The sequence below is a fragment of the Syngnathus acus genome, chromosome 10 (genome assembly GCF_901709675.1).
Source record: "Syngnathus acus chromosome 10, fSynAcu1.2, whole genome shotgun sequence".
Classification (NCBI taxonomy): Eukaryota; Metazoa; Chordata; class Actinopteri; order Syngnathiformes; family Syngnathidae; genus Syngnathus; species Syngnathus acus.
Genome location: NC_051095.1, coordinates 5729026 through 5755908, shown reverse-complemented (window position 1 = coordinate 5755908; position 26883 = coordinate 5729026). Strand labels below are relative to the sequence as shown.

General features: G+C 46.4%; 3 protein-coding genes across 12 annotated transcripts; 2 read left to right on the top strand and 1 right to left on the bottom strand.

Moving 5' to 3' along the window:
• Positions 1–2864: 2864 nt before the first annotated feature.
• On the bottom strand, positions 2865–5620 carry si:ch211-63p21.1. Of its 2 annotated transcripts, none has more exons than XM_037262794.1 (5): positions 5451–5620; positions 4390–4448; positions 4256–4322; positions 4010–4181; positions 2865–3670 (listed from the first exon to the last, which is right to left on the bottom strand). In XM_037262794.1, exons 2-5 carry the CDS (start codon positions 4420–4422, stop codon positions 3652–3654), a joined length of 291 nt encoding a protein of 96 aa, XP_037118689.1. In that variant the 5' UTR covers positions 4423–4448; positions 5451–5620; the 3' UTR covers positions 2865–3651. The 2 variants fall into 2 exon arrangements, with proteins under 2 accessions (XP_037118689.1, XP_037118686.1); XM_037262791.1 differs by having other exon boundaries at positions 2870–3670; positions 4252–4322; positions 5451–5615.
• Positions 5621–10385: 4765 nt separating this feature from the next.
• On the top strand, positions 10386–18806 carry ndrg2 (NDRG family member 2). 3 transcript variants are annotated; one of them, XM_037262739.1, is made up of 16 exons: positions 10386–10702; positions 13272–13356; positions 14300–14341; positions 14412–14517; positions 14592–14712; positions 14825–14887; positions 14967–15027; positions 15105–15191; positions 15273–15329; positions 15488–15591; positions 15671–15709; positions 15796–15847; positions 15917–15964; positions 16035–16070; positions 17118–17169; positions 17243–18806. In XM_037262739.1, exons 2-16 carry the CDS (start codon positions 13282–13284, stop codon positions 17404–17406), a joined length of 1107 nt encoding a protein of 368 aa, XP_037118634.1. In that variant the 5' UTR covers positions 10386–10702; positions 13272–13281; the 3' UTR covers positions 17407–18806. The 3 variants fall into 3 exon arrangements, with proteins under 3 accessions (XP_037118634.1, XP_037118633.1, XP_037118635.1); XM_037262738.1 differs by having other exon boundaries at positions 14297–14341; XM_037262740.1 differs by lacking the exon at positions 10386–10702 and adding an exon at positions 11355–11475.
• A 677-nt stretch (positions 18807–19483) lies between these two features.
• Positions 19484–26883, top strand: LOC119129384. Of its 7 annotated transcripts, none has more exons than XM_037262592.1 (33): positions 19484–19624; positions 19706–19759; positions 20640–20705; positions 20776–20832; positions 20910–20951; positions 21093–21119; positions 21225–21263; positions 21353–22207; positions 22281–22382; positions 22446–22538; positions 22618–22668; positions 22729–22788; positions 22859–22894; positions 22955–23020; positions 23081–23125; positions 23193–23261; positions 23335–23403; positions 23483–23560; positions 23623–23688; positions 23769–23846; positions 23917–24027; positions 24094–24135; positions 24195–24248; positions 24335–24427; positions 24521–24640; positions 24730–24837; positions 24902–24946; positions 25021–25083; positions 25337–25411; positions 25485–25524; positions 25613–25664; positions 25744–26089; positions 26179–26883. In XM_037262592.1, the coding sequence occupies exons 1-33, from the start codon at positions 19604–19606 to the stop codon at positions 26578–26580; spliced, it is 3525 nt and encodes a 1174-aa protein (XP_037118487.1). In that variant the 5' UTR covers positions 19484–19603; the 3' UTR covers positions 26581–26883. The 7 variants fall into 7 exon arrangements, with proteins under 7 accessions (XP_037118487.1, XP_037118489.1, XP_037118486.1 ...); XM_037262594.1 differs by having other exon boundaries at positions 24727–24837; positions 24905–24946; XM_037262591.1 differs by having other exon boundaries at positions 24727–24837.

Genomic DNA, 26883 nt, shown 5'->3' with positions numbered 1-26883 from the left:
CGGGGTCGTAGCGGTGGACCGTCTTCGTATCGCTGTCGGCCTCCTGACTGTAGCCGCCCAGCACGTAGAACTTCCCCTCTAGAACGGCACTTCCCGCCCCCGCGTGAGGCACCGGCAGGGCTGAGAAAGTCATCCACGAATCTGCGACAGGATCGTACACCTCGCAGGCCAGCTGATCAATCGCTGCCTGGTTAGCGTCCGACGTGATCCCGCCTGCCACGTAAAGGCGGTCGTCGAGAGTTTCCATGCAGTGGTGAGCACGTGCGTGAGACATGTTGGCCAGGTAAGCGCTGCCTTGCAAAACTTTCGCCACGTGTCCACCGAGGGTCAGATCCAGGGGCCGAGTAAAACTTGAAATGGAACTTGAAATGGAAAATACGCAAGTTCTCCGGCAAGTTGAAAGTTCTCCGGTCCGTCACGATCATTTTTACTTGTCCTAAAGTACATCCCTTACCTCCAAGAGTTAGCGGCGGGTGAAAAGCATTCCACACTGTCGATGTAATCAGGGTGACAGCGCCCTCCGATGGCGTATATGTTTCCGCCTGTTACCACCGCAGAGAAGTAGCACCTCTTCTTTGTCATGTCAGCCATTATGTCCCAGCTGTTTTGGAACGGGTCATACCTGCGGGACAAAAAAAAAACCGATCCATTGTCAGAAAGTAAACTTTGAATGCCTTTTAACAGGCCTCACCTGTAAACGGAGTTCAGCTCATCTTCTGTGCCGTAGTATTTTTTCCCACCAAACACGTACAGTTTGCTGTTGAGCACCACGTCCTCATGGCAGAACCTTGCCGGGTCTGGCATTTGGCTGAGCCGCCTCCACTCCATCGCCTTCCTTTTTCGCGTGTGGTTCATCAGGGAATTCCCGAACCAGACTTCCCCGCTCACACGCCGGCTGCCCAGATCTTCCGAAATCTGATCACCTCCGCTCAAGACTAGAATCTGTTTAGGCAGGTAGACGCGGTACTGGCTTTGCGCTGCCACGTCGTTGGAGCAGAAATGCTCCCGCACCGTTTTGTAGAGGTCGGTCAGCTTGTGTTCTTCCGCGGAAGAAGTCGCTGCTGGCTGCCAGGATGACTCTGTGAGCTGGAGGCGGGCCAATTTCACTTGACACGTGTTCTGCTCCAAAATGGAGCCAAAGTGTTAGAATCTGCTTTTGACGTTTGCTACTCACCAGGAATCGACGCCCCGATTGCTTCAAGAACAACGTTGCGACCCACTTGCTCCATCCACAAGTTTCTAATCCAACCAAGACTGATGGCTATTTGCTCTGCAGCAGAGATGTTCTCCTCTTGAGTGCTGCTGGAGGACTCCTCCTGCTTCTTGTGCAGAAAATCCAACACTTTATGGGCACCCAGGGCCCGATCTGCAGCTTCCACATTCGTCACCGTGTCCTTCTCCAGATGGGCTATGAGCCCAGTGTAGGCAAAGTCCACAATGGCGTCCAATCCAAGGAGGTCCACATCTGGACCTAAGGAAAGCGAGTACCTGTGCTCTCCCTCATCCAAACTGAGCTTCTAATTGTTTTTGACCACGGAGCTCACAGCTGCCATGATGATGGAATGTAGGCGAAGCCTCCTGCTGTCTTTTGTTGTGAGAGTGAGGTCAGTGAGCAGATAGGAATCCTGGAAATCTCTCAAGGTGTTGAACATCTCCACATGCTGGTCATCTTTGCGGTATATCTTTATGTTGTGTGCATCATCATCCTCATGAGAGCACCCTGAGTTCTCATCATCACTTGACTCCTCACATTCCTCTTCTTCATCCTCTTTCTGTGACATGGCGGCCATCTTATCTTCCCCAAATTCTCCTCCCTCCCTTAAAGCATCCAACATCCCATTTCTACACTTTCCACCATCTTGCAGTCGTCTGTAAACATCCTCATCATTGCACACGCACTCCTTCTCATCTTCACATCCAGTCCATCTCAAACCTTCCACAGAATCCTCTCCTGTCCTTCTCGAACTTCTCTGCTCCAGTTGCGTTTGACTTTTTCCACTCTGTACTTCCCACGAGTGTTTTCCCAGCTTCTCATGGACATCATGCTGTTCTTCTGCCTTCATCTCATCCTCCTCCACCATATCATCGTCGTCGTCCCCCTCTTCATCCTTGTCCTCGCTCATGTCCACCGTCACCCAGCGCCTCGCCCTCTGCCCCATCTCTTTCCTCCATTGCTCCCAGTCGGGCTGAGGCTGTGGAATGGCCACCTCCATTGAGCTCAGTCCGTCTTAAAACATCAACCCGTCGCAAAGCCTTTCTGCCCCGTCCTGTCCGGGTTTTATTCGATTGTCCGCTCCCTCGCTCTCCTCTCAAGTGCATGTTATCACTTGACCCACTTAAAGCGAGACATTCAGACTTAGAGGCAGCTGGTTCCCAGCCAAAATTCTCTCCTTCTCTTCGGGCACGTTAATCCTGAGTCGTATGACTGCCGGATCTTTATTGATTGCCCAGAGGGAGCCAAGGTGGGTTCACGTTGCTCCTGTGCATCCAAACAAGAATCTGGGTCAAGGATCAAGAGGCGTGTGAATGCCTGCGGGCTAAGACAACGCATTTACACCTGTTGTGTTGCTCTATGCTGTCATAGGAAGCAAACAGCTGGCGAGCAAACGGCATTGACCAACGAAGCTGGTCATTTTGATGCATGATCACAGAGATGCGGGCCGGTCCATTTCTCGTCATGGATTCGAGAGCTTAATCAACAATAATAACTCGCTACCGGCGTGAAATTAATATCGCAACGCAGCAACAACTGCGTATTGGCTATTGTGTACATTTAATATATAGAAAGATATCCAATCAAAACAAACTTCTCAAATAAATCCTTTTAATCATTTATTGCAGAATTGCGTCTGATTCTATGAGTCAAACGTGATGTGGTTTGAAGGAGTTTGTGACCGGGGAAGGCTGTCAACAGTCTCGCAGCTCTCAAGGCCACATGTTTGTCAACTTCGACACTGGCTGTAAATAGACTCACTGGCCATTTTATTAGGTACACAGACACAGTCTCATTTGATCTATTACTAGGATAGTTATGTTCATTTTTGGGAAGTCATTATTAACACAAAGTCAAATTTAAAAAAAGTCATTTTATTGAAAGACTGAAATGATGATTAAAATCACAGTTTAGCTTCCAACAATGGATTTTCCAGCAGGCGGTATTAAATTGGATGAACCCGGTGTATACGATGGTATAGAAAGTTCGAAGCACGTCTGCTATTGCTTTTCAAATCGGGTCTGATTGTGCTTCCACAAGAGGGTGGGGGGCGGAGCTGAGACGGCGACAAGGACATCGGGGGCGTTCTTCAGAACTGTATCAACTGGCACAGTCGAAACCAAGGAGTTGCATAGTCATCATTGTTGGGAGTGCGCATCTATTTTGAAAAGGAGGTGAGACCAAAACCGGCGTCCAAGACACGTCAACGTTCTGATGTTTGATGCAGAGACAAAAATAAAGTGTTTGTGCTTGAGCTTATTGGACTCTCTGCTCGTCTCATCAGGTTCTGACCCACGGGAGCAGGAAGGACGCGATGGCGGCTGCGAGCGCGAGCAATAGGACAACCAGTGGGGGCGCTAGGGGCGGCGCCCACCCGCACGTCCGCGGTTCCGCTTCTGTCCGCTTGTTCGCACTGGACCTGGAGATGACGAGGGGCCTCACTTGTGAGATACTTTCCTGTCGGACATCACAAAATGTGAGCATTGTTGCCGTTGTTGCGATAAACACTTTCTGTCTCACGTTTACAATAAAAGTACACAAGCTGCTTCATTTAGACAAAGGTAGTCTTTTGCCGCCATCTTGTGGCACCTCGGGGTTGATGAGCTGTGTAGAAGTGAATTGAGTACTTTCTTGTGGCATTTTAGCTTCAAGGAACTATGGTGAAATGAGTTGAGGGCGTTTATCGACAGAAAAAATATAATTATAGACCTTTTTAGGGCGGGCTGTCAATTACTGGTAGAGCTTCTTGATTTGCTTTCTTGTCTAAAATTGACTTGTAAGAGCAATTTTACTTACTTCCAGGATGGTGCGGCTGTGCGTCCTGTCCGGACTGAGCCGCAGATTCCACCGATGCGAGGCGTGACTGAGGCTGCCGTCATCTTCGCTCTCAGTGGTGTCCTGCCGAGCCAGACGTTGACGTTTGCGGCGCCGTGAGCTGATTCTCTGCAGCGACCCGGGCTCTTGGAGTCTAGAGGTAAGATGTTATTTGCGTTCAGGTAAAAGCTCCGGTGAAAGGCGAAGGGTGTGAGCCGCGCCACCTGCAGTCGGCGTCCTCAATGTCGGCGTCGGCGTCGCTTTCGCCCTGAGGGTCGGACAGAACGCACTCCTCCTGCGTAAAAGGGCAAATGAACTTTTGTGCTACTACTGGAAAACTAAAATCTACGTCTTTAAAGTACCTCGGTTCCGTATCCCTCAGAATAACGGGTCATTGTGACTCAACTGCGTTCACCTGCTCCTGTCAATCACACAAGAAAAAAAAAAATGGTGCACTAAGATGTCAATTCTAATTTATTATCTTACCATTTGGTCTCCACCCTTGACCATGTGACTTCTTTCAATTAGATCATTCAAAGTCAAAGTAATAATTGCCTAAATTAATTCTCAGAGTGGTCCATGAGCTGTCTATTGTGTTTTGGGTAGGAAACCATTTAGACACTTCAGTTGTATTTAATAGTTGTATTCCATCCATCTATTTTCAAACCACTTTTCATATTTAATGAAATAACATTTTGCAATGATTCTCAAAGAGCGATTTAGGTTCAAACACTAAATTAGCTGCTCTTTTGATTTCACATTAATGTACAGTATATTATAAATGATTGTTTTTCTTTAGTTTAAGATCAGCACTAATCTTCAAGTGCTGCATGTTACAGCAATGTATTGCAATTTGTGAGTATCTTTTTTTGTCGTAAATATAGCTTTTTCTTTCTTTCTTTATTTTTTCATTTTACTGATACTTTAGAGAAAGTGTTCTAGGTGGTCGTGTAAAGAAGTGTGAGAACCATTGGCTTTATGAAATTACTGGCACATTATTGTTTAAAAAAAATGTTTTACTTGTTTGCTATAAAATCTAGAGTCGAAACGATGAACAGAAAGAAATCAGCATTGATGAACCAAAGCAACCGGATTCTTCTTGTTTGTTACATTTGTATTTTTTCTTTCTTTCTTGTTTTCAGAAAACGTGCAAATTTGAATCAGGAATTATGTGATTTGCGTAACATGTCATCCTGTCCGTTAAACATATGCGTCCTGATGTCCATTACGTGCCGCACTCCCGTTACGTAACGCGCAACTTTTCACATCAGGACCAGACGGCGAATGATGCCTTTGAAAACGTTACGATCTCCCATTTAGCACAACAGTCCGCTTTTCTCGACTTTCACATGAGCCGAAAATCACCAAAAGCAATCATTTGACGCGGTCACATTTTGAGTAAAGAGATAGTAGCGAATCTTACCTCGAACACATGTGGAACTACGCAATACGACCTAAACGCTAAACGGAGTCTGGCGATTGGACGCTGAACAGATGCACGCAGCGACGTTTGACATTGTCGCAAATCCCTCGTGACGTCACTCGCAGAAATGATTGACAGCTCGGGCCAGGGAAATATCAGTGGGATTCGGGGCGGAAGTGCGTAGGAGAATGAATGGATTTCAAAATAAAGCGAATTTTTCCGAGGCTCAACGTTGTGCTTTTACGTATAAATGTATCAATGCCTGGTATTTAGAAAGTAATGTTCCTTATTAAAAGCTCCCGAGTGGGTTTATGTATTCACTTAAGATGTTAACATTCAATAACGTTGAACATACAGAAGATTGGTAAAACAAGTCAAAGTACTATCCAAGCATTTGTGGGGTCATTAAAGTTGTAATTCACTAAAGTCGACGCGACCTCATCTTTAGCCTGACATTGCGCTCTAGCGCCGTCTCATGGAGGGACGATGATCAGCAACGTCTTGGGCACTAGCGCCTGCCAATCAAACACACCTCAAACTAGAATGTGCAATTTCTGGAGAAATTGCGTGTGAAGGCGAAATGTATGAATAACTTCTTCGGGGAATGCTGCCGAATGACGTTGAAACGTGTTGAATTACTTGAGAAATGTAGAAATTTTGGAGAATTTGTGTTGAATTTCAAAATAAAAGATGTGAAGTTTTTGGTAAGTGGGAAGTTGTGGAATAGGTAGGCAAAAGATGAACAGTGAAAGTTGGAATGGGTTGAATCGGTTGAAAAATGTAGAAATGAGAAGGGAAAAAGGAATTGGGTGTGAATTTCAAAATAAAAGATGTGAGGTTTTTGGGAAGTTGTGGAATAGGTAGAAAAATGATGAACAGTTGAAAGTTGGAATGGGTTGAATCGGTTGAAAAATGTAGAAATGAGAAGGGAAAAAGGAATTGGGTGTGAATTTCAAAATAAAAGATGTGAAATTTTTGGTAAGTGGGAAGTTGTGGAATAGGTAGAAAAATGATGAACAGTTGAAAGTTGGAATGGGTTGAATCGGTTGAAAAATGTAGAAATGAGAAGGGAAAAAGGAATTTGGTGTGAATTTCAAAATAAAAGATGTGAAGTTTTTGGTAAGTGGGAAGTTGTGGAATAGGTAGAAAAATGATGAACAGTTGAAAGTTGGAATGGGTTGAATCGGTTGAAAAATGTAGAAATGAGATGGGGAAAAGGAATTGGGTGTGAATTTCAAAATAAAAGATGTGAAGTTTTTGTTAAGTGGGAAGTTGTGGAATAGGTAGAAAAATGATGAACAGTTGAAAGTTGGAATGGGTTGAATCGGTTGAAAAATGTAGAAATGAGAAGGGAAAAAGGAATTGGGTGTGAATTTCAAAATAAAAGATGTGAAGTTTTTGGGAAGTTGTGGAATAGGTAGAAAAATGATGAACAGTTGAAAGTTGGAATGGGTTGAATCGGTTGAAAAATGTAGAAATGAGAAGGGAAAAAGGAATTGGGTGTGAATTTCAAAATAAAAGATGTGAAGTTTTTGGGAAGTTGTGGAATAGGTAGAAAAATGATGAACAGTTGAAAGTTGGAATGGGTTGAATCGGTTGAAAAATGTAGAAATGAGAAGGGAAAAAGGAAATATTGGAGAATTGGGTGTGAATTTCAAAATAAAAGATGTGAAGTTTTTGGTAAGTGGGAAGTTGTGGAATAGGTAGGAAAAAGATGAACAGTTGAAAGTTGGAATGGGTTGAATCGGTTGAAAAATGTAGAAATGAGAAGGGAAAAAGGAAATATTGGAGAATTGGGTGTGAATTTCAAAATAAAAGATGTGAAGTTTTTGGTAAGTGGGAAGTTGTGGAATAGGTAGGCAAAAGATGAACAGTTGAAAGTTGGAATGGGTTGAATCGGTTGAAAAATGTAGAAATGAGAGGTGAAAAATGTGAAATGTCGAATGTCCCATTAAGAATGAATGGGGAAAATTTGTCGGAATTTTGGGAATTCTGCGAAAACGGAAAGTTTTCGGAACGAGAAAAATGGAAGCACCCATCACGTGAATATTTGGAATACGTCAAAAGTGGAATGGAGTGAATCGGATGAATTATGTGGAAGAAGAAGCGGGACAAAAAAGTGACGGGAATAAAATAGAATAATAATAATAAACCGAATGGAGTAGAATAACATATGTGTGAAGGCCTTCGCCTTCACACAATTACAAAATAGATCAATGGTACCTTGGCATAAGTGGCCCAAGTGGCTGTATGTTATACCATTAAGATAAAGTAATTGTCAATTCCCTAATATTATGGACACAAAAGGAGCGCGATTATTATTATTTTTTTATGCCATTCTAATCTCAGATGGTTGGTTCCATATGGTAGCAGCTCGTCAGGTCAGAGCGTTTTGTTTCGTCACCGCATGAATATTCATAAGCAGAGATTTCATCTTGGTAAAGAGGTTATTGGCAAGTGTAAATGAATGATTCATGGGGTTTAGCGGGACGGCGGGCGGGGGGCTTGTGGCGGATTTTGAGTCTTACAGAATGGAGGCGATAAATGCGACGTCACGGGTGCTTAAAGTAGGTCAGCCATCAAGTTGTGACGTCACACTGGAGTCAGCCGTTAGCCAATAACTAGCAGCCAGCCCCCCTCCTATTTTTCATTCTTTGGGAAAAAAGATTGCCCCCACCCACCTCTCCACCTTTTTTTTTTTTTTTTTTTTTTTTTTGTAATCTGAACCCGCCTCAATCAAACAAGAGGAGCTTCTTTATGTCAGTCACATGGACAGCTACTGTAGACTTCTTCATCGTCTACACCCCCAATTAGACAAAATGCCCCGAGACCACCTTGTCCTCCTTCTCCAGGTGCAGAGGACGTCTGTGAAACACATTCTAGGCAAAGCTATTTTTGATTTCATTTCAAGTTGCAGCATCAAACAATTCCACTGGGCCCGTGTGATGTTGGGGGGGTATGTATGTATATGTATACATATAGAATAATATAATATACAATATATATATATTATTATTTTTTTCAACGAAACAGGTTTATTAGCGTAATGCCGACACTGTATGTGAAGTGAGGCGAAACAAATGCACCCTCGCGGCTTATTGACCCATCAGGCGAAAGGACTGAGTGAGTGTGTCTCCTGCCAACACATACTAGCATCAATTAGTTTGGGCCCTTGACTGATTACGGTGGCACCCGGAATGTTGCCATGGTAATGATATTGGATTTTATTTCACCTTGCCAAAGTCCAATTGATCGTCAGCCAAAATCCTGCATAGTTGAATCCTCGCTTCATGCCTGACAAAACAAACTTTATAAAACAAAAAACATACATACCAAATATAAAGAATTTAACTGTTTTTGTTCCATTTTTTGTTTCACTTTTAATTGTGCTGATCCTTCTGGTGTGCGCACCTTGGCCACTTGGGGGCAGTCACTCGAGGTGTGCCGTGTCATGATATGTTGTGGGTGCGTTACATCACCCGAGGGCTCGTTAATCTGTCCGAGCGGGACAGCTGGCAGCCTGGGTCCAGCAATGTTCAACACGGTCGACATGTGTGCAGCAGTTGTTTTGCTCATGCTTATGTTCATGTATATTCATGTATTAGTGCGCACACACACACACACACACGCCCACACACTCATTTAGTTTCAGACTGGAAGCTGGTAGGTAATGTGTAACATTCAGGCCTGAAACACATTTATCTCAAAGTACAGTAGGGAAAAAAATATATACACTTATACACATACGCATATTGAAACGTTACTGTTAACTTTTTTAATGTATAAATACTGTATCTCAATTCTGGGGGTTGTACATTTTTCATTGTCAATGTGACGATTTGTTTTCTCTGTGGAGTGCAATGTCAATCAACTGCATGAGATAAATAAATAAATAAATAAATATGGAATTATAATTTTAAGGTATCATTACATATACATACTTCCGGAAGGGTCACGCCCAACACCTGCCGCTGACCATCGACGGTGCTGTGGTGGAGAGAGTGAGCAGCGCCAGGTTCCTGGGGGTGCACATCAGTGAGGATCTCTCCTGGTCCACCAACACCACGTCGCTGGCGAAGAAGGCCCAGCGCCGCCTGTACTTCCTTCGGAAACTCAGGCGAGCGGGGTCTCCTCCGGCCGTCATGACTACTTTTTACCGCGGCACCATTGAGAGCGTCCTCTCCAGCTGTATTGCTGTCTGGGGTGGCAGCTGCACTGACCAAGACTTGAAGGCCCTGCAGCGCATTGTGAAAACGGCTAGCAAGACTATTGGTGCTTCTCTCCCCTCCTTGAAGGACATTTACACCTCCCATCTCACTCGCAAGGCGACCAAGATTGTGAGTGATGTGAGTCACCCCGCTCACTCTTTGTTTGAACTTCTGCCCTCTGGGAGGCGGTACAGGAGCCTGCGCTCCCGCACTACCAGACGTTCCAACAGCTTCGTACTCCAGGCTGTTAGGATCCTGAACTCGCTCCCCCTTTCAGCGTAGCGTCCTGTTCTTGCTGTATGCACACTGGCTCGGTTTTGCCCCTCATATTTAATGGGTCTGTTATTTATTCATCGCTCATTTTATTTTATTTTATTTATTATTTGTTATTTATGGTTTGGGCATTCTTGTTTTTGTTTTGTGTCGCCTACTTGTATGTCTCGTCACCGTGGGATGGTGGAAACGGAATTTCGGTTTCTTTGTGTGTCTTGACATATGAAGGGATTGACAATAAAGCTGACTTTGACTTTGACTTTGATATGATATATAGGATTATCCTATTTCTTCATGTGATTTAATGTAATATATTATGTAACGTTATTTTATCTACGTGCTCAACAAGGCTGGACTGTACCACTGTGGCGCTGAAAATAAGATGGGGGGGTCCTCAGGACCCGTGAAACCTCTTCATACTCACACGCGCGGGCACGTCACGGAATCTGCATGCACGCGCTTACCTCGGCCGAACTATACAATAAACACACAGTGAACGCTTTGTGGTGCATGTGAGGACATAATACTTGCACCCCGCTCCCAGAGTCTACCATGTCGCCTTTTGATTGACGGGCCCAGCCAGCCCCGCCCCCCACTTGTGCAGAACTCCGCTCCCGTTGGAGAGGAAAACACGAGTGGACCGGAGCGGAAACCAGCGTGGACGCGAAAGATCTGGGACCCAGTCGATCTGTACCAGAACCCGTGTGGAGCTCGTAGGACCGACTTGGACTTCTTGTGAGCCGTTTCCCCGAACTTGTGCCGCACAACCAGGTAACATGCCCAGATGCACTCGCTGTGAGTGATGCTGCGCTTGAACGAGAACAACGTGGACGCGCGCGCGCGAAATATTTGTAAATATAAATGGTTGTTGGTGTACCCCCTCCCCCATGAAACGTTCTTTGTCCACTTACCGAGTGTGCGTTTATTGACGCGCACACGTGGCAAGCCCCCACTGCCCACCCCCATCATGACAGCTGCAAATAGGTCACTATTGACATTCTCCTCTTGCATGAACTTGAACAATTAAAGTAAACAGCGTGCACGCGCTTGCAGCATCATAAAATTGGGATGAGCTTTCAGAATGCCTTTGTTAGTCAAAAATTTGTTTTTGTGTAATTTCTAGAGGAGATGGGTGGTATTTTGGAAGAAGCTAGAGGAACTGTTGTTGCCAGAACATACAATGGTCTTCAATGTCAAATGGGGGTGTGTCTCCGTTGTCCACCTTTTCAGAGCTGGCTGGAGAGAAAAAGAAAAAAAACACTGCTGGACTTGATTTGAATGAAGGGTCTATCTATTGCACGCACGAGCACAGACTGTTTTTCAGCAAGAGCGTGCACGCACATTCTGTGAGTCATGCCGCATTTGGAGCCCCTCTCGCACACGCGCACACACATGCACAGCGACTCACCCTCTTACCAAAAGCAGAGGAGAACCTGCTGTTGTTTTCCTTCCAGGCCTGTTATGTGGTAAATGAAAGACAAAAACAACAACAACATGACCTACTTTTGACCTTTATGCTGTTTGACCTTCGGATGACCTGTGACGTGAGTGGAATAGGCTGTTTCCTTGTGATAGGATTGCACCTGCAAGGTCCTAAAGTCAACAGCAACGGAAACAGTAATGTTCTATTCTCATGAGCGCTTCTTCTTGTTGTAAGGATATTGACAATGATGGCCAGACATGTGGCCTGGACCAATATTAACATTTCCTTCTGCCATGTTTGCTCAGCCATTAGCTGGGCTCACGAAGGAAAACGTCACTGGCTCGTGGCCTTTTAACGAACTGTGTGGGCTCAGTATACTTCCTGCAAAATTCGAAGTGGGGGTTCCTGTAACTTGAGCTGTTGCTGTTGTTCAGCGTTGCCACTGTGAGTGTCCGGCTTGTGGAAGCCCACTCGAGGAAAGCCGTCTCTCTGATGTCTCGGCTGACTGAGTAGTGTGGGCGACATGTAGATATGATTGGACTAACGATGCTGCTTAAGAAGTGAAGCCGCCGGTGACCATCTTGTGTTGCCACTCACTAAGCGCGCCCAACTTGGTGTGTTAGTTACGTCTCGTTCTCCTCTAGTGATGAGAATACCTGTCAGAAACATATCTTGTTTGCAGCCCCAGAGGTGAGGATTAGGTTTATACAGGAGATGATCCACACAGCAGGAGCATGATATTTAGACGCACCAGCTAGTAAGCCGCAGTTTGTACAGTAGGTGTGTGTAGACTATTCAACATATATGCCCCATTTATTTTTTATTTGTTCAAATAAAATGCCAGCTCAATATTGACACTCGGACAGATGTGATTGGGTTATCAGCAAGAGATGTCCTGATTTTCTGACAAAGGGCAAATTTATAACGTCTACCGCATACACCGTAGCACACACACCTAGTGTGCGAAAACATCTTGTTGTTTGTATATGTGAGAGCGACGGGCCTCGAGGGGGGGTGGGGTTGGCATGGGGTGCTCAGCACTTCTGCTGGCCGGTGTCCAGATGCTGGCAGGCCACAAAGCTGCTCTGTTCTCAGTGCTAACTGCCTAATAATAGCCCCATTTCCTTCACCTTTCTCAGGAATGCCCCAATGATGAATCGGCCACTGGTACAGCAGAACTGTCCGAGAATAAATCCGTCGGCATTGCGCTGGCAAATCCATTCCATCGGGCCATTATTGATTCCTCGCCACTGTGTCACCCATCTCCTAGCAACAGGGGTCGGCACCATCATGCCAAACATTACCGACCCACTATTGTTTATTCTTGCAGCAGAAGAAAAAAAAAAAAACAGCGCTGTTTTTTAAGCCCCGGTCTGTAGAATGCCCGGAACGTGAACCTGCGTTCACTCTCATGCCAGTGTGTTCTGGAGACTCAAAGTGGCCTGACTGTGCCTGTACCAAACTGTGGCGAGGAGGGTCTCCGCAGCGGAGGTGCTAGCTGACTCCTCCATGATCACAGCGTTAGGCCGATTAAAACGTGACAGGATGTGAGGGGGAGCAGATTAGACAGAGCTGCGTTATCAGTGTGGTCACGTGAGCACCATCTTGAGCGTCAAGCTGCATACCTTCATACCTTGCACGTCTGCAAGAGCAATTCATGATACGTCTGATTGAGCAGATATTTCGCTAAGGCCGCTCGAATCTCACTCACATCAACCATCCAAATCATCTTCTCGGTATGCGTGCACCTGCAAAATCTTTAGAAGGAGCTTGCTGTTCACTCACCAAAACGTTTTCCTTTCAGCTCTGCTGGCGCTCATCACTAATTGACTTTCATAAGCCCCCACAGAAACTCTGCACCTTATACTGCGTGTTTGCGTCACATTTTGACATTTTACTGTCTTCTCTTCGGTCAAGACAAATCGCCATGACAACGGAAATGCAAGAGATCACCATCACGGAAGACAAGCCGCTGCTCACTGGTCAGGCCGACTCCAGCAAGGTCAGAGAGGACACACGCACATACACGCGCGCACTTTACACTCACTACATGCTGTGTGGCATTTCAATAAGCTGCCGTGCTTTTGTGTGCTTGTGTGTGTGTGTGTGTGTGTGTGTGTGTGCGTGCGTCTACGTACAAATATGTATGTGTGTGAGAGTGTGTTTGATGCACACGAATATGCTGCAGTGCTGGCTGGCTGGCTGCGATGCAGCCAGTTTGACGTCAAAGCCCTCGGGGAATGGGGGGGGTCTCTTCGTTTTTTTTTTCCCTCCTACTGATGTTGCTTTGTAACCTCTCTCTACTGACCTCTAGTGGCAATAAGTAGACGTACAAGTACAAGAAGTACAGCAATGCCGGTGGGTTTAATTTGGTCCTTGACCCCACCTGAGACATAAAACCTATATATCTCACATCATATTTTCCTGCTGAAATGAATAGAAACTGAAACTGTTCTATTAAAAACCAACACATATTTCATAGTGTTTTTATTAAAGAAAAATAGCACTTTACAGAATTGAATAATTTGTGAATAAAGGTGACTGTAATCATTGTACAGCATGTTCTGGTCAGTCCACCTTGGCCACCAGGGTGCAGTATATTACAGACATACATGGCACACAAAGAAGAGTTTCACAAATAAATTACGCAGTAAGCTGCAGCAAAATTAGTCAATACCATCACTACATTGATTCTAGTTTTGTTAGCCTGTCTGTGATGTTTTGCATTGTGTGTTAGCATAAAGCTATCACTTCCGTGGTTGAAATACTCAACCTTTGACAATTATCGTAAACTGGGAGTGAAACTTTCAGGCAAGCGCTTGGTCTGTTTTTTGAGCAACTGCAAAATGGCTGCTTGATATGAAAAGAGTTGTGTTGAGAGTGCTGGCATCACCTGTCATTTGGGCCAGTGGGAAGTTAAAGTGTCTTGATGTGGTTTCTAGCAGGATGCTGAGCTGGCAGCCAGGATCCTCCTGGACCAGGGCCAGGTAAGAATGTGGCGCGCGATGGTTGTAACGTGCCACAGGGTGCAGGATGAACATGAACTCTTGTTTGCAGGAGCACAGCGTGGAGACCCCTCACGGCGTCCTGCACGTAACGCTGCACGGCACGCGCAACAGCCGTCGGCCCGCCATCCTCACCTTCCACGACGTCGGTCTGGACAGTGCGTGGCTCTTTTGTTGTTGATTTGTTTGGTTAGCCGCACGTGACATTTACGCCTCTCGCTGACGTTGGCAGGCAAGAGCTGCTTCTTGCCATTATTCAAGTTTGAGGAGATGCAAGAGATCGTAAAGAATTTTACACTGATCCACATCGACGCTCCGGGCCAAGAGGACGGGGCGGCCGTTTACCCGGCGGGGTGAGGTCACATTCTCTCATTTCCCCCCTGCAACCTTGAATCCTGTCGAAAGTTTGCGATCCAAATGTTAAATGTTGCGTAACCTTCACAAAAATGCTCCCTTTACCAACAGCTATCAGTACCCATCCATGGAGACCATCGCAGAGATGATTCCTGCCGTTTTGCAGTACTTCAAGTAAGTCCCGAAACAAGCAGAAAACATCACGGCTAGCTCGCTAAGCGAATGCGTAACGTGGGCTTTGTGTGTCCCGCAGCTTCCGTACCGTGATCGGAGTGGGTGTGGGCGCCGGGGCGTACATCTTGACCAAATTCTCGGTGAGTGTCGCCCCCCTCCCCTCCACACACCTTTTTAAAGGGACGTTCCACCATTCTTTCTTTTTGTCTGCGCCCAGCTCGCTAACCCAGATTCTGTGGAGGGTTTAGTTCTGGTCAACATTGACACAAACGCTCGAGGGTGGATGGACTGGGCGGCTCAAAAGGTAAGCGAATACTCATGATGGAAGGTGGTGTTGGTTGCCAACATTGTTGGCAAATGTGAAATATTCAATCAATGTCTGCAGCTCAGCTCTGTGACCTCTTCGCTCACTGAACAGATCATGACGCACCTCTTCAGCCAGGTGCGTCCCATTCCGAAACGCACGCACAGACATCGGGCCTCAATCGCAAACAGTTCATATGTAGTCACACATTCTCACATGGGCTAAGTGATACCAAGTCAATTTTCACCATTGTGATTTTTAATTTTGGGTTCTTCTCTGGCACATGGGGCCCTCAGGAGGAGCTGTCATCCAACACAGATGTGGTGCAGTCTCATAGAGAGCGCATCAACAAAGCGCCTCACCTGCTCAACATAGAACTCTTTTGGAAATCCTACAACAGGTCATCTCACCCACACAAAAATGCCAAGCCAAAAGGCGCCCACGGCAATCACATCTTTTTTTTTCCCCCATCCCTACAGCCGCAGAGATTTGAACCTGGACCGCAGTAGCACCTTCAAGTACCGTCTTTATTTATTGATTATCATCCAAGTCGTGTGATTTGTCCGAATGATGTTGACTGTTTTCTCTCTGTGTGGCCGCTTAGGTGTCCCGTCATGTTGGTGGTGGGGGACCAAGCGCCGTACGAGGATGCCGCCGTAAGTGTAGCGAGCGGCAAGACTCCTCCTGCGCCTGTTTGCGCTTCTCATGGTTGTTCCTTGTGACAGGTGGAATGTAACAGCAAACTGGATCCCACCACCACCTCCTTCCTCAAGGTGACGTTCTTGCTTCCCTTTGCTCCTGCTATCATTGTCATTTTTTTTGTACTAACCTTGTTTTTCTCAGATGGCGGACGCCGGCGGCCTGCCTCAGCTCACTCAGGTAAAGCAAAGCAAAATATCACAACAGTGTGGTAACCCCGAGATGAAACTGTCCATGCTCTTAACTCAAAACTTTTATCATCACAGCGAAGAGTGATTCTTCTTTTTCTATTACTACGTTTCTGTCAAAGTAGTCCTATTTTGCAGAGGAAAAAGAATATATGGCTGTGAATATGGTGAACTTATGGTTACACGTGTTTGCGTTCAAGTATCCCCTTGCTTCTAAAACCACGACTATGCTAAACGTTAGCACGTCAATAGTGTTTAGCATCGCTTGTTAGCCTTAAATAAAGCGTACTCTTCAAAGGCAAAAAAGAAAGGTTGTATTTAAATGTACGGCATGTGGTAAACATCAGCCGAGAGTGGCGTTTAAGAGCTTGAAGCTTCTTCTTTGACAGATTGTTGGCTATTTGCCAAAGTGCAATGCGTTCACAGCTACCATACAGTGCGTGCAATCTTCCGAATGACAGTTGACATCTGTAAAAAGTCGCGGTCCGTACTGACAGTTCTGACAATTACCGTTTTTTTCCATGTATAATGCGCCCCCATGTATAATACGCACCCTAGAAATGGCATGTTGATGCTGGAAAAAAGCCTGTACCCATGTATAATACGCACCCAAATTTTGACTCCTACTTAAGTCCGTAAACGTAAAATTATTTCAGAAAAAAGATCATCTTTGGGAACAACCGGATGTTATTCTGCCGGTCAGTATCACTGCGCATGCGCTAGCAAACTCAATAGCAAAGAAATGTTTCGGATTTGTGAAGGGTACATTGTGACAGCAAACGAGAAGGTGATCGAGCAAGCGTCTGATACGAGAGCATTGTGTTCGTATGGAGCGTGTTTGAAGTGAACAGCAGAGAAGAAAGCGCATCTGTAATGGCGGCCTCCGTATGATATCCGGATAAAAAAAAAAAATTTGTACCCATGTATAATGCGCACCCCAGATTTTAGGACAATAAATTAGTTACATTTTGCGCATTATACATGGAAAAAAACGGTAGTGAAAAGTGGCCACATGACGGGAGAATTTTTGCTTTTGCAGCCTGCCAAACTTACCGAGGCATTCAAGTACTTCATCCAGGGAATGGGCTACAGTAAGTGAGCGCCGCACGACTGCGTGTGCCACGTGCGCATTCTAACCTGGCCGCCTGGTCCCTGTGCCCACAGTGGCTTCCTCTTGCATGACCCGCCTGTCCCGCTCACGCACCACCTCGCTGTCATCTTCGTACTCCATGGAAGGCTCGCGCTCGCGCTCGCGCACGCTGTCCCAGGGCTCGCAGGGGGGGCAGATGCCGCCCAGCCCTTCGCAGACCATGGAGGTGTCCTGCTGAAGAGAAGGCGGGCGCAGACGGGGGTCGGGAAAGAAAGCCAAGAGAGATGGAAAAAGGTCCAGACCAACGAGTTGCTGTCATTGTCACTACAACTCCCGTCGTTCGCCGGCTAGGCAGAAAAAAAAGGCGCAAAGGGAAAAGGGGGAAACATCTGTCGTTCTAAATCCTTGCATCCCCGCTGTCCAAAAGGAAAGATTTGTTGTGAATAGAGGGAGGTGGGCACAACATGGCGCCCCCAGCTCTGTTGGTAGCCCTTTAATTTAGCACATGTGGTCGCTAGAGGCCCTAACTCCTAGTAATAGTCCTAAAAAGAAGCTGACAACTGATGTACACAAAAGGTAGCCTAGAGCAGACATCATGTGTCTTGACAACCTTTCCCAGCTTTGTTTTCTTTTCCACTCCTTAGCCCATTTTACGTATTAGTACTGTTGTCAGGTCGTTACGTCTTCCAGCCTTTGTTTGACGCTTTGTTGTGTTAGCATCCCAGAAGACGGATGGGGGAGCTTTTCTTTATTATTTTTATCTTGGGCCTTCATAAGGAGGCTCGTCCATCCAATGACAGCTTGTAATATGCGAGTGCGAGCGGCGTCAGAGGTTAAAACGTAAAGACACCGCTAACTCGACAAGTGCTTCCGTTCCCCCGCGCAGTGATGTCGCTACGTAGCATGCTAGCGCGTTCAGAAGTGATCACTGTGTTAACTTCGGGGTTTTAAACTCTCTAAACCTCAGATACCTCCTAACAAAATCCAGCCACCACACTTGAGTTCATGTGCGATCAACACAGCCGCCATCTTGCTCAGACAGGGTTGGAGCGCTAAAATGTCACTGCCAGCAATGCGACAAGACACTTTGAAAATGTGAACAATCATCAGTTTGTCGTCTCAATTGGTTCTACTTTTGAATTCTCTCTTATATGCAGCTGGAATCAAAATATCTGCAGTGTTTTGAACCTTCCAAACATTTTGCGGGGAAGAAACTCACTGAAAAGCTAAATCACTGCCAGCAGGTCCATTAGCTGTGTTTTCAACATACATGGACTGAATCTGACACAATTTGTGTTGGTACTTGATCATAAAGATATGCTTTGGAGAAAAAGTACAACGTTAAGTGTCCACCAAAGGGAGTAAAGAATTAAAGGGAAAATGGGCAGCTCTCACGTGAGGATTCAAAAATGGATGTGTGACGTTTTATCCATTTTCTTTCCGAGTTGTCTCTCATCTTTATGTGGATTTTTCCTCAAATGCTCACTGTGTGATAATTCACTTGTAACTTTTGTTTTTCGGCCTTAGGCAATGTCATGTAATAAACTTTCAAAAGAAACTGCAATCCCATTTACTTGTGTGACAAAATAAGTGTGTAACATAATGAGATATTATGAATAAAACCTTGCAAACATCTTACGTCTTTGAAACAGTCAACTTACTTCTTGCCAACACAATTCTATTCGAACCATTCAGAATTCAAATTGTGAATCCAGAGGCCAGTCTGCAAGTAGCATGTTCACATGCAGTGATGTGACCAGAGATAGCACTCCACCGGGGCTCGGGCAGGAGTCTGTGTAGTTTAGCCCCGCCAACATTTTATTTAACATTTAAGATATATTTCTAAATTATTTTCTCAGTCCCCCTAAGCATTGGTCATGTCCGTCCAGCCCATTCATGCATTTGACCCATACCCTAAGTTTGTTTTTATGTTAAATTCAATCTAATTTTAAGTCAGGGTGTAGGTGGGTAGTTACGAAAGAGCAGCAGGGCGAGGACAACCGGTCGGTTTGCATTGTGATCTTCCAGACATCTTGCTCACTTGATACAAGGAGGACGCACACATGTGTCAAGTGTACTTAAATAATCTACTTACTCAGACACAAACCGGATAAGCATTACTAAACATTAATGTGCAGCATGCACGACAGAGACAAGAATAAGACATCTCAGAAGCTAAAGACGTAAAAAAAGAAAAAAAACACTGCCTCAACTTGATGCTGTCACGTTCTAAATCTAAATGAATTAAGGAGCACTTTAGCGCCTGATAGGAGTCCTTTTTGTCACCCCCCTCCTCGATTGGACTCTTATTCTGAAGGTCACGTAGCGGATATTGCGCTCTTCACATGGAGACTTGACACAGGTGCGTTCAGCAGCTGGATGGTAATGAGCACAAACACTCGTAGAAAGCGGCAAAGAGCGAGCAAAAAGGCAACATGAGTGCCATGATGAGCGCGGTAAGTTGAGCACAACGTGGCAAAGATTGCCCTGCTTACTTTTATTCGAATTTGAGCCACTTTCAATGTTGTTCAAATTAGGAGCCCGAGGAGGGGGTGAAGGGCGGTCGGGAGGACATCATCCAAAGACGACCCGTAAATCTTATTTGGATTTCTTTCTTTGTTTTCATCCATGTAATTGTAACCAGACAAAAAAAAAAAAAAAACGCCACCGAAAGCGGATATTTTGCACTGTCATCATGTGACATCAACTTTTAAACTGGCGCTCCCCAAGCGTCACTAAACTTGTATTCTTATTTCAACTAACTTTGCTCTTTTTATTTGTTGTCTACTTAGTATGTTCCAGACTACCTAAATTAGCGTAATATTATTATAGAGCATTGATTTTTTTTTTTTTAAGGACTCTGCCACATGGTTTCTATTAATAGTACAATATTTTCTATTGATTTGAACACTGTGTAAAGTGCAGCTGTGTTCTGTTTTGTATGGAAAATACTGCAGTAGAGTTAGTAAATTGGAAGTTTCTAACTATTGTTGAGCCAAGACATCCATTATACATCAGACAAATCTCACAAAAAGTATGAATACTGAAGTGATGATGATTTTGTTTCGCTTTGATTTGTTGTGTCGTGTGAATGGCTACAGGTGGACGCAAAGGTTAGATTGCCACGATTAATAGCTGGCATAGCGAGATGGACAAAAGTTAATAAGAAATAAACTGACCAAGTGAACGTTATGTTTTTGTTTTGTAAAATGATGTTCTTAAACCAAATTTCTAAATGATTGAAAGGGTCGTACTTGAATTTAAAATAGTTTTACTCGATTTAAAGCCACTGTAAAATGCATATTTTGAACACGTAATTGTGTCATTATTTTGCTTGACGCTAGAGGGAGCCCGCCTGTTGTATCGTTTAGAAGAAGTCAACAACTGTCAAATGATCCCAAATGACCTGATTTGCTTTGCACCTTTTGTTTACAATTGATTTACTTGTTAAGTGAGTATTTGTTCTTGCAGAGTATTGTGATGCTGCAAAACATGCTCAAGAAAATCCCCCAAAGCTCAACCATCAATCAGCAGCAGGTATTTATCCCTTTGCCACCGTTGCGTTTTCCGTGATCGCAGGACGAATGATCTCGTCCATCCTCCTCAGACAGTCATAGCGGCATCCTCGGAATCCAGCCAGTTGGATGGCTGGAGAAGCAACCGAGTGAGAGAAGCTTTTACAATGATGGCGTTTGAACGCTGGGAATATAGGGGGACTTGAATTTTTCTTTCTTTTTATAGGACGCCGCAGCGAACGTGACCACTGACAATGAGCTGACACAGGTGAGGTCGAAATTGTTTGCTGTCTCCACCCGATGGCAACACACCCTTTTTTTTTCTGCTTTTCACCTTTCCCACACTTTGTGACGTGCACAACCAGTTTGTTTGTCACGTCTGTTAATGTGTAAATTTGGTTTGTTACAGAATGGAGCACACCAGTCGAACCCTCAGGTGACGTTCCTGCCCCCCCCCCCCTCCTTCTGACCTGTTGGGGGGGAAGAAAAAAAAAAATCAACCAGATCTAATTCAACATGTTTCTTTTTTTATTGCTTACAGTCTGTGGCCAGCACTAACCCCTTTTATTCCTATCACTTGGTATGGACCAGCCGCATTGCTACTTTATCAGTTTCTTGGCAATGGCTCATGTTTTTTTTTTTTTTTGTTTTTTGCGGTGGTCACCTTAGGAATCCGAGAACAAGTACGGCGGAGTCGAGGATGATAGACAGAAAGCGTGGCAGCAAGCGCGAGGCCATGGCGACTTTGTTCCTCTGCCTGAATTCCAACGTTCTCCTTTGGATTGGCAAGGAAATGGCGTCACAGTTTCTGAAGCTCAGAAGGACTTGACCCAGAATAGCTTCAACTATATGTCGAACAGCTTTTTGTCAAGCGGGCCTGCTGACGAGCAACATCGCAACGTAACCCCGAGCTCAGCGGAAAGCCCTCCTGAGAACTTCTTCAAGAGCTTGCAGTCAAAGAGCCTGCAGGACCTTTTGCAAGATTCCTCTGAGGATTTTAACCTCGAGGCACTTTCATCGGGAAAAGTCTCGGATAACCCTCGCGGTGTCTTACCGGATCCCTTTCGGCCTTCTCCCAACACGCCGGAGGATCTGTTTGTCTCTCCAGCGGAGAATCCGTTTTATTCTGCCTCGAGCACCGCATCACATTTGTTTCAGGCAAATGGAGACAAACTGTCTTATTCCGGATTATCTGGTTCTGATCTGGATGTGTTCTCCCCTTCTTCAAACATCTCGAGCCCAATAGCGAAGGAGCTATTCCGTGACGGCAGCAGCACGAGCGAGCAGTTTGGTGCAACGACGCCCGACGGCGGCAAGAACTTTTTCACAACGCTTGGCGATGGCGGGTTGGCCAAATCGGACCTCTCGGAAGGGACGCTCCTATCCAAGTATTCCGATGCGGGACATGACGTTGTGCTCACCACTCCTCAAGGAAGCAAACACAAAATCCTCCAGCCGACCCCCTTTAGTCAGGCCCGCAATCGGAGCGTGTCGTCAGACACGTCTCCGACCGAGCCGAAGCACGTGCGTAGCCTTTGCTCGATTTGCAAGTTGACGTTATCTTGCCTTTTTCTAAATGTCCCCTTGGACTTGACAGATGACGCTCACCAGGCGCCCACCAAAGCCGCTTCCTCGTTCCAGACCTACCAATTTGGGGAAGCCCCCCGTTCCGGACAAGTCCACCAAGCCGGCCTTTGTGGTAAGGCACCTTGGCCTCCGTCGGCGCAGCGACATTTCCTCGACCGTGATTAATGTTTTTCAGTCGGAGCCCGAACTCAGCGGGCCACCGAAGCCTCCTCCAAAACCGTCAAAAGCTCTCCCTGTTTCGGTCATCGGTGCCGTAGGCGAGCCTCAGGTGTGCCTCGCTCGTTCTTCGGCAGGATCTGCTGGATCGAGATATCGATCCGAGTTGATCGACTTTGTGTGTCTTGTAGGGCAAGAAAGAGGACTTTGAAGTCTTTGAGGACATCCTGCTGATTGGACAGGTGAGCTCCGATCGGAAGGGCGATTGAGTTATTTTGTCAACGCTGCAATGTCTCAAACAGGAAAAGTGCGTAGAAGACTGGCCAGAAGACAGTCCTCAACTCCACCCCGACTTCAAACCGGTAAGCCGACGGCTGGCGCGCTTTTGTCGCTTTGCACGTCTCTGCCCACGTTTGCCTTTTGTCTCCCCAGTCCGGAAAACTTCGACTCCGCCGCGAATCCCTCAAGGTGAGTTTGTCGCCAGCGAAAAGTAAAAAGGAAGTAAGCGAGCCGAGCTTCTCCTTTCAGCTCAAGATGGACTCTGAGGAAGCAGCAACAGGAGACGTTCAGGATGACGCCGGAGTGCAAGTCAAGGTGATTTCTGTACTAGAGGACTTTATTAGTTCCTGAAGAGCTCATGGTATTCTTTGACAGAGGAAGGACAAGAAGTTTTTGCTGTTGTCCAGAAGAAACTCAAAGGTACAACAAATTGCTCAAATTGAGACATCAGTTGTGTTCTCGCGCTTACAAAGATGTTCCTCGCTAGGACAAACTACCTGATGATGTGAAGGACGGCCGGAGCTGGACTTTACCCTCTCAGGGGAAGGCCTCAAAGGTACTCGGCCGGCGGCAATCAGCTCGCATCTATTCCAAGGAGCGTCCTTTGATTTCGCCGTTGTCACTCTCAGGACAATTTCTACGAGATGAACTTACCAGTCAAGAGAGAAGATGGAGAGCAAAGTTGGTCTGAGGGCAAAGTAAGTTTTCTTGTAGCCGTCCTGCTATCTTGTTTTTCAATTTCCAAGTGTGACCCCTGTCACTGTTTTGACTCGGAAGAAAAAGCCTCTGAAGACAGAAGTCAACCTACTGTTCAGGCGGGCGTCAACCAGCCTCGTCCAGCACCATCCGAGCAAGGTAAGCATCCACACGACCGTGATCACGTCACCTGCGCTCACCTCTTTGCTCCTCCCCGACAGGACGATGGCGACGACCTAAAGAAAAGGATGAACATGAAAGAATACACTCTGAGATGGCACTCTCAGGTAACGCTCGCACACACACACACACACACACCTGCTTTGGCTATCTCATCGGCGCTCACATTCTCAAACGGCTTTGCTAGGAAGCCATGTTTGATAAAGGTGAGGAAGATGAGGCGGCGCGAGCGCAGCTGGACGTGGCCGACACCTACTCCGGCAGCGTACGTCTTTTCGATCCGCGAGCCCCTCCCCGAGCTTTATCCATGTTGCTGACGTGCTGTCTCCCTTCAGAAAGGCAAAAAGAAGCTCAAGATGAAGTTTGGCCCTCAAAAAGGATTTAGCAGTTCTCAGGAAGAGCAGCCCCAGGGCGCATATGGGTACACCCCCCACAAGGACTCAAAGGTACCCATGGAAATTAGTGTGTGTGTTTCACGTGAGCTACAACCTTGTGGGTTTGATATCCTCCAGGACAGAGAAGATCCGTTTTTTGGTGGCGCGGACATGTGGCAGGTACACTGAACTCTCATTTGTGACGGTTGCTGAAATAAACAAAGTGAATGTTCTCTCAGGAGCACAACTTTGAAGATGAGGAGGAGATAAAAAGTCTGCCTTCCAACAACCAGGTAGTAGATATTGTTTTTTTTTTTTAGCTGCATTGTTGTTTAGGACTGAAATACAGTGCAACGTCCTTTTTTTTTTTTTGTACAAGGGGGAGGTGCCTGCCTTTCTTTCCAAACAAAACCGATTCCCAGCAGAGCAGCTGGATTACGAAGCGCCGAATGCGACGGATGACTTCACAGCGGTTTGTTGCCTTGTTTGAAAGATTTCTCGCCGTCGTCTTTGTTTCTGAGATTTCATTTTAGGATGTCTCTGCTTTTTTTTTTTTTTTTTTTAGAAAAAGAAGAAGTTCAAGGCCCCGGTCCCGTTGCCGCGTAAATCGAAGCCCAGCTACAGTTCACCTGCATCGGGCGAGCCGTTGGCGTTTGGCCACGCTGCTGTCGCGCAGGCGTCCTGGGTACGATTTGGATTTGATGTTTGTTGTCGAGCAAAGGCATCCATTTTTTTTTTTTTTTTTTTTTTCCCCCCCCCCCCCCATCTCAGCAGGCGGGCAACTCGACAGATGAGGACGACGTCTCCTTGAGCGGAAGACAACACGGGGATCCCGTCGTGGACTACAACTACAGACAGGATGAGCTGGGCCTTCACAAACGGGTAACCTGGACAATTTTTTTTTTTTTTTTTTTTTTTTTTTTTTTTTTAATTTACTCTTCCACAGCAGAAAAAAGGGAAGCACAAAGTCTTCCGAAAGCACAAATCAAAGGTGAGCAACCTGAGGGCTAATTTAGGCTTTTGTTGTTTTCAATCACGTGTGATTCTAATTGTGTCTCTTGGCAGAACAAAGCGTGGGAAGGTCCGGTCGAGGATGTGGCAGTCAACCACCTGTCGGAGGCAGCGCAGGTCAGTTGCGCCGCTCATCCGGTGACACCATTTCAAAACTTGGAGAAATATAAGTGCAGCGCGTGGAATGTAAACACGCGAGAAATCGGTATTTGTTTTCCTTCGCTGCCAACTGGCAGGGCAACATAGCGCCAATCGTCTGTCACGCGGCAATTACGTTGCAGCCGAGTTATGATTGATCGCTGAGCAAAGTGAATTTTATTGCGCAGCGCATGTTCGGTGACCAACTTTCTTTCTGTTCGTTTTGGTCCAGGCCGAGTGGTTGGCGGCACAGAAGGATGAGCGCATGGCGGCGGGACTGGAGGACGGCGAGGGCGAAGGCGACGGGGTCAGCGTGTTGCTGATTTTTTTTGTCTCATACGTGGCCATGTGGTTGCCTCACCGTATTTCTTTTGTCTCAGGACACGGACAGCTTGATGGAGTGGTGGCACACAGTAAAAAGTGAGTTCCAAAACGCAGACCCTTCCCACAAAACCTCTGCTCGTTTTTTTTTGTTTAGTACCCCCCCCTTCCATCTGTTCTCTTCCAGAGTGGGATGAGGTGCCGTCGGACGAAGACACCAAACAGCCTGACGAATCCCAGTAGGCGCTTCAAAACGCTCCCACCGGCGGCCTGGACATCTCCGCGACTCGGCAGCTCACAAATCTTTTCGTCCGGCAGGTCCTTCACCGTTTTGGCCGACAAGGTGAACCGAGGCCTGCGCGTGTTCAACAAGATTTTCACGGAACGCGCCGAGATCTTCTGGCAGCACGTGATGAAGCTCCACGCCCTCGCCGACCACCTCAGCGCCTTCCACCAGAAAGCCAAAGCGGCCGGTATCACGGGCAGCACCACGGCGGCCGTCGGGGGCGTGACAGCCATCGCCGGCCTGGCCCTGGCCCCGTTCACCTTTGGCGCCTCGCTCATTGTCACGGCAGTCGGGGTGGGTGTGGCCACCGCCGGAGGGATCACTTCCGCCTCTGCCACCATCTCGGATAACGTCAACCACATGCAGGAGCGCAAGAAGGTAAGCGCAACGGGGACTACCTTCAAGCATTTATTCCATGTCCTCCATCTACAGCCGCTTCCCATCTAGCGTCATGTGCCGGTTTTCAGGTGGAGGCGGTGCTGCAGGAGTACGAGTCGGACTTTCGTATCTTGGCCGAGATCCTTCACTTTGTCAACCACGGCTTGTACAAACTGCGCGGTCATCCTTTCCTCCGCTCCGGCACGCAGCATTATTCTGAGGACTGGGAGGTGCGCAAGGCGGTGCAGATGATCAGCTTGGTGGACTCGCCCGTCTTGCGAGCCATGGATGTGACGGACGCCATCTTACAGCTGCTCCAAGGACTTCAAAGCGGCATGGACAAGTACTTCAGGGACAACAAGAACTTGAAAAGAGCCTTCAAGAAGGAAGTGGTAGCTCGTATCAAAGAGGCAGCCAACGTGCTGAATGACGGCGTAGTTGAGCTCAACGCCATCAGGGAGGAGCTCCAGAAGGCCATCGGGAACTTTTAAACGTGTTTGTCAGTGATGAATATGGATTAGTTTGAAGGGCAGGAGCAACGATTGCATCAAACGACACCAACCTTTTGTAAATGGAACTCGTCCTTTTCATCGCTGTCATTCTTTTGGGCTAATTTTGATTGCTATCCCTTAAAGTGCCAATGTCAGGATTACATGTAAGCACCGCTAGTATGCCATCATTGTCTTTGTATATGTTGACATGTCGATTGATGACACGGTTTTGTATGTTAATGAGAAATGTTGACAACTATCTAAGTGTATACGCAAATAAAGTTGTTTGTAATGTTTTGTTCA

Excerpts from the sequence above, each read along its gene's own strand:
- si:ch211-63p21.1 (XM_037262791.1), bottom strand. The coding sequence starts at position 4,422 with ATGACCCGTTATTCTGAGGGATACGGAACCGAG. Across the intron at positions 4,182-4,251 it reads ATTGAGGACGCCGACTGCAG|ACTCCAAGAGCCCGGGTCGC; the intron begins GTGGCGCGGCTC and ends TCTTACCTCTAG. Across the intron at positions 3,671-4,009 it reads ACAGCCGCACCATCCTGGAA|GAAAGTATCTCACAAGTGAG; the intron begins GTAAGTAAAATT and ends GATGTCCGACAG.
- ndrg2 (XM_037262738.1), top strand. The coding sequence starts at position 13,282 with ATGACAACGGAAATGCAAGAGATCACCATCACGGAAGACAAGCCGCTG. Across the intron at positions 15,028-15,104 it reads ACATCTTGACCAAATTCTCG|CTCGCTAACCCAGATTCTGT; the intron begins GTGAGTGTCGCC and ends GTCTGCGCCCAG. Across the intron at positions 16,071-17,117 it reads GCCTGCCTCAGCTCACTCAG|CCTGCCAAACTTACCGAGGC; the intron begins GTAAAGCAAAGC and ends TTGCTTTTGCAG.
- LOC119129384 (XM_037262591.1), top strand. The coding sequence starts at position 19,604 with ATGAGTGCCATGATGAGCGCG. Across the intron at positions 25,084-25,336 it reads ACCTGTCGGAGGCAGCGCAG|GCCGAGTGGTTGGCGGCACA; the intron begins GTCAGTTGCGCC and ends GTTTTGGTCCAG. Across the intron at positions 26,090-26,178 it reads ACATGCAGGAGCGCAAGAAG|GTGGAGGCGGTGCTGCAGGA; the intron begins GTAAGCGCAACG and ends GCCGGTTTTCAG.